Source organism: Penaeus vannamei, chromosome 34 (genome assembly GCF_042767895.1).
Source record: "Penaeus vannamei isolate JL-2024 chromosome 34, ASM4276789v1, whole genome shotgun sequence".
In the NCBI taxonomy this organism is placed as follows: Eukaryota; Metazoa; Arthropoda; class Malacostraca; order Decapoda; family Penaeidae; genus Penaeus; species Penaeus vannamei.
In genome coordinates, this window is record NC_091582.1 from 17,548,702 (window position 1) to 17,561,361 (window position 12,660).

The 12,660-nt window shown below is 34.8% G+C and overlaps 1 protein-coding gene across 4 annotated transcripts in view; it reads left to right on the plus strand.

The window, feature by feature from the left end:
* The window catches only part of CROT (Carnitine O-octanoyltransferase), a 14,242-nt gene extending 2,348 nt beyond the window's left edge, over positions 1 to 11,894 (plus strand). For all 4 annotated transcript variants that reach the window (XM_027365487.2, XM_027365486.2, XM_027365489.2 and 1 more), the window contains exons 3-17: positions 1 to 92; positions 324 to 462; positions 2,399 to 2,527; positions 4,014 to 4,097; positions 4,382 to 4,478; positions 4,685 to 4,765; positions 5,403 to 5,527; positions 6,389 to 6,502; positions 6,857 to 6,958; positions 7,173 to 7,364; positions 7,606 to 7,736; positions 7,899 to 8,022; positions 8,702 to 8,874; positions 8,990 to 9,109; positions 9,417 to 11,894. The exon at positions 1 to 92 is cut by the window's left edge and continues 36 nt beyond it. In XM_027365487.2, coding sequence (XP_027221288.2) covers positions 1 to 92; positions 324 to 462; positions 2,399 to 2,527; positions 4,014 to 4,097; positions 4,382 to 4,478; positions 4,685 to 4,765; positions 5,403 to 5,527; positions 6,389 to 6,502; positions 6,857 to 6,958; positions 7,173 to 7,364; positions 7,606 to 7,736; positions 7,899 to 8,022; positions 8,702 to 8,874; positions 8,990 to 9,109; positions 9,417 to 9,543 — 1,830 coding nt within the window. In that variant the 3' untranslated portion in view covers positions 9,544 to 11,894. The remainder of the gene's footprint in view (positions 93 to 323; positions 463 to 2,398; positions 2,528 to 4,013; positions 4,098 to 4,381; positions 4,479 to 4,684; positions 4,766 to 5,402; positions 5,528 to 6,388; positions 6,503 to 6,856; positions 6,959 to 7,172; positions 7,365 to 7,605; positions 7,737 to 7,898; positions 8,023 to 8,701; positions 8,875 to 8,989; positions 9,110 to 9,416) is intronic.
* Positions 11,895 to 12,660: the final 766 nt, after the last annotated feature.

The following is a 12,660-nucleotide window of genomic DNA, read 5'->3' on the forward strand; positions in this document are numbered from 1 at the left end:
GAAGTTATCTATACAAGTGGAAATGAGAAGACATTCAGCTTTGATGATCTTCCACCTTTACCAGTACCCCCCCTACAGGACACTCTTGACAGGTACAGTGCACAGTGATATTTTATTGTAATAATGTTAAATTGTCAGTGTGTAAAAACAATTAGTCAATTAAACAAACAGTGGGCATGTAATGTACACACATGCCTTCCCAGGTGGCTTGACGTTAAACATTACAGTTTTCATTGCAAAGAAAATTGTTATTTTCATATGCTTACTCTTACTCTTACTCATATTCTTATTCTTATATTTATTCTTATTCTTTATTTTTTCAGATACCTCATGTGGGTACGACCACATGTTAGTAACGAAGAGTATGAAAACACCGAAGAAATAGTAAAGAAGTTTGCTAATGGTGTCGGCAAAGACCTCCATGAGAAGTTAGTGGCTGTTGCAGCAAGTAAGAAAAACTGGGTAAGTATTTGTTTATAATTTCTTGTCTTTTTGTAGGTATTGTATTTAAGGGGTGGGTGGGGCTTCATCTCTTTTCTTTGTCTGAAATAAAATATCTTTGCTTCATCACCTTTTTGCCTTGATGTTTCATTCTCTTTCTCTAGCTTTTTTTCCCTTCTCTTTCTTCTAGTATTATCTTTTTTTTCTTTCCTTTTATTCGTTCCTAACTGAGTAATACTAAATATCAGACACTCCTTATAAACTTTTGTATATTATTATTATATGATATCAACACAGATTGCTAATACATGTCAATGAGTTTTTTTCCTAATATACAGCAGGAAATTTGTCTTCATGTTTCCTCAATGAAGTGATGAAAAATAACCTTGTTTAGGTTAAGATCAAAAAGTTTTTCAGTCTCGTGTCAAATATAGGAAGGGGTTACTATTTCTCACTAGGCCCTGTAAGCTGAGGATTGTAAACCCCCTTTTAGAGATGAAATGCCTCAGTCTCAAAGACATTCCTCATAGCTGTGTCAGAGATACCAGAAGTGAATTCCTCAATTATTATTTTTTTAGACCATATGTCAGTCATTCTTTACATCAACATTAAGGGATTGACTCACTTGAGAGGCCCCTCTTCAAAGTAAATTTGTCATCTCATTGCTTCTCTAATTCCATTGTCTTAGAACCTCTTAGCAGATCCCCAATTCAGAGACAAACCCTCAGCTGTGGAGTGAATTGTATCACGCAAAACTTTCTTTTCATTAGGATTTGGAGCAGGACATCCAGAGATTGACTGACTTGCATTGACAGAAGGTCACAGATTAGATAAATTAATTTAAAGGACAGAGATAACTCACAAGAGATAATTCTCAAAAAAATGGGGAAAAGGGTGTTACACCTACCTTTATCTTCCTCACTCACAACCTTGATCAAAGTGATTCTTCATTATGGCAATATCAAAGAAAAGTAATATTCATTGCTTCCCTTTGGAAGAACCAAATTTGGTGTTATCCCCCTTTTGAAGGATATCTGCAACTAATTCATCCGGGGTCTCAGGTACTAGTGAATATATCATCAACCATATTTCTCAAGCGAGTACATTCCTTAAGGATTATAAGATTTCAAAGGTCTCCTCACCTATATATCTTTATTATGTATCAAAGCTTTTTATTACAAAAATCTTTCAATGGATTCCATTCATATGCATGTTTGTTCCATCAAGTTGCTTGTCATTTGATCATGAAGTAGACAAACCCATCTTTGAACTGATGAAGAAGGGATCCTATAGATCGAAAATGTGTACAAAAAGGTCTCTTTTTCTTATCTATTAAAGTACATGTTTTATTTCTGAGGAACGAGCATAGCCATATTTAGGTAACACATTAACCCTGGGTTTAAGATTTGGCTAGTGGCACACATTGTCAGTTACCCCTGTTAGCCCCAGCTCATTTGGTAATTTTCTGGCAACATTAGGCACCTAAAAGCTTATATTTTGATATCATTAAAAAAAATAATGAGAATGTGAATGTTTACCTTCACTTCAGGTGAAGGTAAACAATGAACCAATGCCGCAGGAATGGTCATGAGGCAATGCCACCCACTGCTTGGTCCACAACAGTCATGGGATATATTAACATACCATCCGGCAGGAAGGGGTTAACTGCTTTCCTTGTAACCTTAGCGTCAGGTCATAATTTTTCACAATTAGCATCTCTATTTAAATTAGATGAAAGAAATACTTTTCCTCACTTCAGTGAGAAAAAGTGTAGATCTAGTTCCTGCTACAAAACATCATGAAATGTAGGTTTTGCTTACTTCAGACTCTGTCACTCTAACTTTTGATATCTTTATTGAATTTATCTCCCCATGCCCATCATGGTATGATCTGAAACCCTATTCAGAACTACTTATCGATGAATATCAGATCTATTAATTAATTCTAATCACGGCAGCTTGAGGACTGGTGGTTGCACTATGCCTACCTAACAGTACGAGACCCAATCCTGCCCACCATGAACACCACTGGACCCATGCCTCTAAACTTAACTTTGTGGCAGCCATCGTTTGAAGAGGTTTTTAGAGTAAGTTTTTTTCTTTTGATGATTCATAAAAATAATAGTGATAGTAATCATAATGATATTAATAATGATAATGATAATAATGATATTGATAATGATAGTAATAATGATGATAATTATGATAATGATTATAACAATAATGATTATAATGGTAGTCATAATGATGAAAATAATTATGATGATTGTAGTATTAATAGTAATAGTAAGGATAATGATTATAATTATGATAATAATGATAATGGTAATAGTAATTGTAATGATAATTTTACAAAATGATGATATTGATGATGTTGATGATGATAATTACTATGAATAGTATTGATAGTAATAATGATAGTAATGAAAATAATTATGATGATGATGATGATATCGAAGATAATGACAATAATGATAATAGTAATTTTTTTATAATTCTTATTGTATTTCATGTGTCCACTCATTTACACATGATTACAATTTATCACACACACACACAGACACAGACACAGACACAGACACAGACACACACACACACACACACACACACACACACACACACACACACACACACACACACACACACACACACACACAAACACACACACACACCCACACTCACTCACACACACACACACACACACACACACACACACACACACACACACACACACACACACACACACACACACACACACACACACACACACACACACACACACACACACACACACACACACACACACACACACACACACACACACACACACACACACACACACACACACACACACACACAGACACACACACAGACACACACACAGACACACACACAGACACACACACACACACACACACAGACACACACACAGACACACACACACACACACACACACACACACACACACACACACACACACACACACACACACACACACACACACACACACACACACACAGACACACACACACACACACACACACACACACACACACACACACACACACACACACACACACACACACACACACACACACACACACACACTCACTCACTCACTCACTCACTCACTCACTCACTCACTCACTCACTCACTCACTCACTCACTCACTCACTCACTCACTCACTTACTGACGATACATTCCACTCTTTATCGATGCAAATAATGCTATTCCTGTCATCCCTACCGTCAGCCAAAATTCTCATGATGGTGTAATCTTGTCACCACAGCCTCCTGCATTTTTTTTTCATTATGGCATATTCATGTCACCTGTCCATAAGGCAAATTTTTCCATGATGTGATGGTCATGTCACCCGGATCCAAGAGGCTAATGATAGTGATAATATGTATTGTGTTTAAGATTGCTTAGACTAATGATACTGATTATAATGCATGTTGATGATAATGATGATGTATCATGTATTTATGGGTTGCTAGGGTTTGTGGTTGAATAGTTTCTATTTTGTCTTGATGATTCATTATGTATTTATTTTATGTATTTCTTTTAACAGTATGCAGCATTGTATATCTGGGCAATGCTTGATTTCTTCGTACTTCTAAGAGAAGAACGCTTGATGCCTCAAAAAGCAAAAGATGTAAGTTTGATTTCCTTTTCATTTGCAGATGCAAAGATATTCTTTATAAGTATTTTAATGGTGAATATGATTTATATTCAATTGTATGTATTCACATACTTTGATATATATATGTGCAGTGCATTTTGAGTCCCATTTCTTTCATCTATGCGATTTTTTTCTTCTTTTCTTTTTCTCTTTCTCTTTACTTGTTTTTTCTTCCATTCTTGATTTTTTTCTGTTGTGTGGATAGATGGATTGGAACCCAGTATGACTGTTCATTAGGAAGAAATTTGAACTTTCAGGGAACAAGATTTAGTATGGAACAGTTTAGGAGACTGTTCAATTGTTCAAGAATACCTGGCCAAGGAGCAGATAGTTTGTATACCAGATGGAAGACAAGTGAGTTGAGATAAAAAACACCTTGAGTTTTGTCCTAGCTAATTACACCTTAGATGATATTTCAGAGTATTCTGTATTGTTAACTTAAGTTGAGTAAAAATTTAAAATTGTCTACATGTATTATACAATGCTTTATCCATACTTTTTTATTATTCCAATGATATCCCTTTGCTTAATAATATATTCTTTTAATTTTGAAATTGTAGAGGATGAAGGCGAATGCCCAGATCATCTGATTGTTCTTTGTCATGGACACATCTGGACCGTGCATCCTTGGGATTCTGAAGGTATGACTGGTGTTTCTGTCATAGTGTGACTGTCTTTTGTTTGTGAAATGGACTAGGTTAGTTTTTTCAGTGTATTGGTGCAACATTGGCAGTTAGTGAGCTAAAAGGCTCTTAGCTTTGATTAATATATTTAATTTAGTAAAATGAATATGTAAATTAATCCAGTGCCCCCAGAAAAATGTTGTGTTCCCTTTGATATTGTTTTGTTAAATGTCACTGCACACAGATGGCTCTGCCAGTGCTTAGCCAATTAGTAGACTTTGTGACCTCACCTGATTTCACCTTTACTTGGGTTTGCGGGAAAAACACTTTTATTACTAATGCTATTAGTTTTGATACTGCTATTTTTATTATAAACATCAAAATTGCTTTAGTGTTATTGACATTACTAACACCAATATCAAATGCCAAACAATATCATCGAAAATCAAGGAAAAGGATAAACAGGTGAGACAGATAGTTGTCATCATTGGTGCCTTAGTACTTGTGGAGCCATCTAAATTAAACACAGTGGGCATGGCATGTATGCGATGGCATGTGGTTAACAGATATGACTGCAGAAAGATTTATCCTACAAACCTATTTCATAATTATATGATTTTGATGCTATTTATTTTTTTCTTTATCTAAACTTCAGGGAAGGCCATGAATCCCCCAGAGCTAGAGCAACAATTCAGGCACATTCGTGAAAGGAGCGATGCCATGGGTCCTGGGGCTGGTCTTCCTGTCCTCACCTGTGACACTAGAGAAAACTGGGCAAAAGTAAAGTTCTCACCATTTTGTTTTTATTGCAGTGAGTGAGTGAGTGAGTGGGTGAGTGAGTGGGTGAGTGAGTGGGTGAGTGAGTGGGTGAGTGGGTAGGTGAGTGAGTGGGTAGGTGAGTGGGTGAGTGAGTGGGTGGGTTGAATGGGTGGGTGAGTGGGTGGGTGAGTGGGTGGGTGAGTGGGTGAGTGAGTGAGTGAGTGAGTGAGTGAGTGGGTGGGTTGGGTGGGTGGGTGTGTGAGTGGGTGAGTGGATGGGTGAGTGAGTGAGTGAGTGAGTGAGTGAGTGAGTGAGTGAGTGGGTGAGTGAGTGAGTGAGTGAGTGAGTGAGTGAGTGGGTGAGTGAGTGAGTGGGTGAGTGAGTGAGTGAGTGGGTGGGTGAGTGAGTGAGTGAGTGAGTGAGTGAGTGAGTGAGTGAGTGAGTGAGTGAGTGGGTGAGTGAGTGAGTGAGTGAGTGAGTGAGTGAGTGAGTGAGTGAGTGGGTGAGTGAGTGAGTGAGTGAGTGAGTGAGTGAGTGAGTGAGTGAGTGAGTGAGTGAGTGAGTGAGTGAGTGAGTGAGTGAGTGAGTGAGTGAGTGTGTGAGTGAGTGTGTGAGTGAGTGAGTGAGTGTGTAAGTGAGTGAGTGAGTGTGGGAGTGAGTGTGTAAGTGAGTGTGTGAGTGAGAGAGAGACAGAGAGAGAGAGAGAGAGAGAGAGAGAGAGAGAGAGAGAGAGAGAGAGAGAGAGAGAGAGAGAGAGAGAGAGAGAGAGAAAAAAAAAAAAAAAATAGATAGATAGATTAATATAGATATATGTATATACACGTGTGTATGTATTTGTGTATTTCTGTATGTAATATATATACATATAATTTTTTTTTACAGAATCGGGATTGGCTGAAATCCCTAAGTCTCAACAACTCCCAGAATTTAGACCATATAGAATCTGCATTGTTTGTGTTTGTGATGGATGACACTTCTCCAGCAAACTTTGAGGAGGTGGGTTGTTTTTTTAATCGTGTTTTACTTTACCTCTTGAATATGATATTTGCCATTATTCTAATATGAACGTTGTAGGTCATGTGAGATTATCCTTTAATACAAATTACTAGGAAAGGAATGGAACTGATTTTAGCATAGCTAAAGAAGGGATTATTGGGACTTACGGACTTTTTCTTTCAGGAATTGAAATCATTTCAGGGAAAGTAAAAATGCTGATGAGTAAAATAGGTTCTTCCTTCATGATATTTGAAAAACAGAACATTTCCTGTTATGGAAATATAAAGTAGAATATCATTTGTTACTATTAAAATCTGATGAATCAGTATTAGATATTAATTGAAAATTCAACAGTTATGCTGGGAGGCACTGTGCGGAGACACAACAAATCGCTGGGCAGACAAGAGTCTGACGGCCATCATGACAAGAAATGGCTTTGGTGCTACAAACAATGATGTAAGAGGATTACTTTTTAATATTCATAAATCTCATATAGTATCCATGGAAGATCCAAGCTCATAAATATTTCTGCTGTTTGTTGTGTAAATGTGATTTATAAAACTATTTTTTCCATTGTGGATACTTTTATTATCATTATTGATGCTATCGAGACTTTTATGAGGAGGTTGTTATTCAATTTTCAATTAATGAAATATTACTTCTCATTCAGCACACGCCTTATGATGCTATGGTAACAGTGGTCATGGCCCATTACCAGCACTTGTTGTTGGAAGACATGGGGGGAACCTGGAGAGGCAACCCTACTGTGCGAGAATTCCCTATGCCGTCCCTTGTGAACTTTGACCTTGACAGCAAAATCATGGCTGCCATCCCTGCTGCTAAGGAAACCAGTTTGGCCTTGGTATGTATGTTTTTTTTCCTAAGTTCTTTTGCTTGGTTATCTGCTTCATCTTCTTATTCCTGTTCCATGTAATATTTATTTCAGTAGGTTTTTGTTATTGTTCGTGTTTAAAAATTGTCATGATAGTTGTACTAGCTGGTTACTCTTTCAAAGCACTTTTGCTTTTTTATTTATTTCTTCTTTCCTTCCTTTTCTAGTTGCTCTTCAGATATTTATCATAGTTTAACTTTCTTAATTCCAGACCAAGAACATAGATGTGAGATATTATACATTTTCTACGTATGGAAAGGACTTCATCAAAAATAACAAACTCCATCCAGATGCCTTTGTACAGATGAGCATGCAGTTGGCTTATTTTCGTCTCCACGGAAAGTATGTAGGGTTTATCGTAGGAAAATCTTTGATAAAACTTGATGATATATTTACAACTTTGTAGTCTGTTTTTATTTTTTCTTTCTTTTTTTTTTCTCTTTTTGTAATACTGGAGAGAAAAAAAAGTAATTGAGAAGGCTCTGATGATGATCCATTTTCCAGACCAGCACCAACCTATGAAACTGCAACTACTAGACAGTTTTATAATGGAAGAACAGAAACCATGCGGTCATGCACAGTGGAGGCTGTGGAATTTGCCCGCTCCATGCTTAATCCTAAAGCTTCGGTATGTTTTTTAATTCAGAAAAAGCAGATAAACTTCTGCAAATTTTGAATAGTGATTGTAGTGGAGCTGTGTGAGAGCCGAGTTCTTCCTTCATTATATTTGAAAAACAGAACATTTCCTGTTTCAGTTTTGTAGATTTGTATGTATTCTGTTTGGTTATTGCATTGTTAATGATATGGTAGTAAGAACCTACTGTACCAAAACATTAAATGTTGCCAAATAGTTTTGGCAACCATACAACAAGATAGAGTTTTGCTGTTCACTGATATATAGACAATTTTATTAGAAATCTACAGCTTGTACAAAGAGATAATGGTAGCTGGTTAATCCAATAGAAGTAGGTTGTCTGTATATTTCTATTGAACTAATAATTCTGGTAGATTTTCCCAATTTTCTTAAAATTGTAAAAATGTAATTAGGCAATTATTCTTTTTGGGGGGCCTTACAAATGCCGGAAATATAACTATAATAAAGGGTGAGAAAACCCTTAAGGAAAGTCTTCAACTGAGGCTTTATCACAGAAATTTATATGAGGAAAAATTATGTTCCTAGAGGCAGGCTTAGTCTTAGGCACGATTGATGTACTGATAATACACAAAATAGGTGAGATACTTGTTAACCATGCTTAAGTGAGTAATCAGAGACAAGTAGCCAATTACTTTTTCTCATCTTCATCCAGACAAGTGAAAAACGCACCAAGCTCTTCAGTGCCGTGAAGATGCACAATGAATTGATGAATCATTGCCAGAAAAATGAAGGCATTGATCGTCATCTCTTTGGTCTTTACATCATTGCCCTGGAAGCTGGAATGGACACGCCTGAGATCTTCTTAGATCCGGCTTATGTGAAGAGGTGAGACAATTATTTTTGTAATGATAATGGATTGGAGAACTTAGAATTAGACAGATTATGTGATAGTTAAAAAAAAATGTGTTTTGTAATTATATGATTTTTTTTTTTTTTTCAGTGGTGGTGGAGGCAACTTTGTACTGTCTTCGAGTACAACTGGTTATACTCCACTTGTAGGAGGAGTAGCAGCCATGGTCCAGGATGGCTATGGTTGCTTCTATAACATGCTCCCTGACAAGTAAGTAATTTCTTCTATGTTAACAAGCTTTATTTACTATCTGAAGTTATAGTTGAATTCAAAATTTGCTGTTATTTTTTTCATGACACTTAAAATTATCATATTTTTTCTCACAGAATATTCATAAGTGCATTAGATATACTGGATATAATTATTTAATTTCAGTGGCCACTGTTATATGTGTATTTTGATTATTTATTTCATAAAGAGTATCACTTGTCAGGAATCCCATAGTCTAGTTATTGTTAGAATAGTCTGTATATGAACATGATACAAAATTATTTATTTTGATTTTTCTCCCATTCAGGCTAAACTTCTTCGTAAGCACATACCTCACATCAAAAGAAACAAGAGGTGAAGATTTCTGTAGAGCTCTTTCGACATCTCTCCAAGACATGCATGATGTGTTGACAGCTCCTACTGCAAGCCTCTAGAAGCCTCATTTATATATTTGTATAGGTTAACACATTAACACTTTGGTAAAAATTTGGCTTGTGGCCATTAAAATGGGGTTGTTTGCACGGATCGACAGTTTCCTCTGTTTGTGCCCAGCTAGTTCAGTAGCTTGCATCCAACATTAGGCACCTAAATGCTTATATTTTGATATCATTAGAAAAAAGAAAAAAGGAATTAAAGGTTTACCTTAACTGTATGTGCTATTGCCTAAATATTTTTTCATAGAAATGATGCTACTACTGTCAGAGAAAAACGAGCTCTTTCCGATGAACCAATGGTGCAGGAATGGTCATGATGGGATGCCACTGTTACTTGGTCCACAACAGCCATAGTATGTACATACATGCCACCTGGCAGCATGGGATTTCTTGTGTAAACTTTTAAATTATTACTTTTTAAATTTGATGATTATAAGAATTATGAAAAAAAGACTGGAATTGTTTAATATTTAAATAATTAATTTAAATTCTAATTTAAATTTAAAAAATCTTAACATTTGTGCTGTACTGTGTCAGATTTTAGAGATAACATTAAAATATATACGTTAATTTAATTTCGGTAATAGAGAATACCTCAAAGTTTATATCATTAGAGGTTTATGTTGATAGGGTTACAATAACATATTTTGGAAATTACTTCCAAGTAATTGTTACTCAAATCTCGGAACATATCTCAGGCAACAGTCAATGAAATGTTATGTGCATATTGTAGTGATCATTGGTAATTTGGTGCTAATTACACCTGTGTACTAACATATCACCAAATATTATCTTTCATTTTTATTTCTGTAATTTGACAGCAATCATTCATACAAGAAGATTGATAAAGACTGCTTATGTTACTGTTTGTTATTACTGTTCACTTACATGTTTATATATTATACAAAATATTTTATTTAGTTTGTTGTGTAAAATAAGGTTAGTGTAATGTTTGGATGCATAATGATGTATTTTCCTTATAAAGTCCTTATCTTATATTTGGACCTTCATAGGAATTTTGATAGTGAAATGCATACACTAATAATTTTATTGTAACCAGAGCTGCAGAGCAAGTTAGGGGAATAAGAAGAGATTGTTTGATTAATGATAAATACAGCAAATAATTGTAAGATGTAGCTGAGTTTGTAACTGGGCAATTTCACTATTTTTTTGCTTTTACTACTAACATTTTTCTTTAGTATTACTTGATATTAGAGTAATAGTACTTTTTAATTAATACTCCAATAAGCCTTAAAAGTGGTGATTTGTAATTTCTTTACATGTTTGCATATTAAGCAAAGGGAAGAAATGCCCGCACTGAATTCAAATTATTTTCAAGGGAGAGTAAAAGCTGTATTTCTAAAGCCTTGTTTATCTACGCTTACTAATAGAGGTAGTTTGCATTTATTTAGTTAAGTTAAAATGTAATATTAATTTTAGCAGTGGGATTTTTAGAAATGTTATCACCTGTTATTTTCACATGATTTTTAGTATCATAAACTCTAATTGATTTGAAAACTTGCTTGACACAATACAGCATGTAGGACTATGTCTGTTACAAATGTAGAAAAAAACATTAAGAGATTCAATAACTTCACAAAGAAAGAGACGTAAACACCTTCCAGTGTTGGAAAGCTCTTTGTTATCACCTGTATTTCTACATATGTAGTACTAGGGCAATAATGCAGCCTAAAGCACTTTTTACACATTGAACAGCATGCCTTATACATCCAGACATGTATAACATCATATAGTCTAGATATGGTATTAGTGTGTTATGAAATTTTGTATAAATGGCAACTATGTTTTAAAATAAATTTTATTACAATTTGCAAACACTTACAAGCAATCTATCTTACCAGATAGATTAATAATGCTTTTGCATAGTAAAGGTACGTTTTATGGTCTTTATATGATTTTCCAAAAATTTGTGTAATTATTTATTACTTTTGTTGTATCATATTTCTGTAAATTGTCTTAGGAATATATGATATGATTTGGAATTGCATGGTGTACTCCATGTAAGTATAAAAAATATACGTATCAAGTGGTTTTTGAATGTAAAGGCCAATACCAAATCAGTACATGTTTTATTAAAGGTATTGTCAGTATCTTTTACAAGCTATTAAAGGTTTACCCATCAATTATAGGAATGTTTACATATTTCTTAATTGTAATCTTGTATATTAAGAGAAAGGATAGTTTTGCAGTATTTTCACAAAAGCCTTGATAGTTAGTAAACTGGTATTTATTGAACAAATTACCTGGAGTAGTCTTTAATGAAAAAAAAATCAATGCAGTAGACTAGTCACTATTATCTTTTGTTTGTTTGAAATATATTTAGAAAATTTTATACATTTTCATTTTCCATTTTTCAATTGTGTGTTTTTAATATAGGTAAAATTATTGATATTATTGTCATTGCAGCTGTATATAAAAATGCTGAGGTTTCATGCAATTTGCAGTTGAAGGAGGAAAAATGTTTAAAGTTATGGGAAAGTATTAATTAATACCATAGAACATATAAAAATACTGACATTATAAATAAGGCAGAATATTGTAAACTTTGGAGATTCAAAAGCTTGGAACATTATTATAACATCTATTATTCTATCATTCTAATGACAACATATCACGTGAAATTCATATACACTTCTTTGTCCTTTTTACTTTACCTTCTGGTGGCAAATTTGATCTCCATTTTTCACTTGGAAGAATTGCTGCAATAAAATAAAAAGTAAATTTGCAGTAATGTTATTGTTTTTCAGAAAGGATATCACTGAATTGTCAAGCGTGAACCAAAGTCTTAGAAACATTTCATACTTTGCAGCAGACTTCCCCCTTCTATAGGACATGTTGCTGTGGAAGGTGGAGGTGGCCTTGCAAGTTGTTGCTTGTTCTGACCCGAAATAGTTTTGCATAGCCCCATTTCTCCTCCCCCCCGCCCCAAGAGGTACCTGAAATTTGCTAAGCTTCCCCTACCAAATTCAGATGGGGTTGCCATATCAAAGATGACATACTCATAATATAATGAATCTTATCATTTTGAAAAGTCGTTATTGCCTTAAGCTCAGCTTTTATAGTAAAATGCAGGTATATGCAGTGACTTTATGCAAT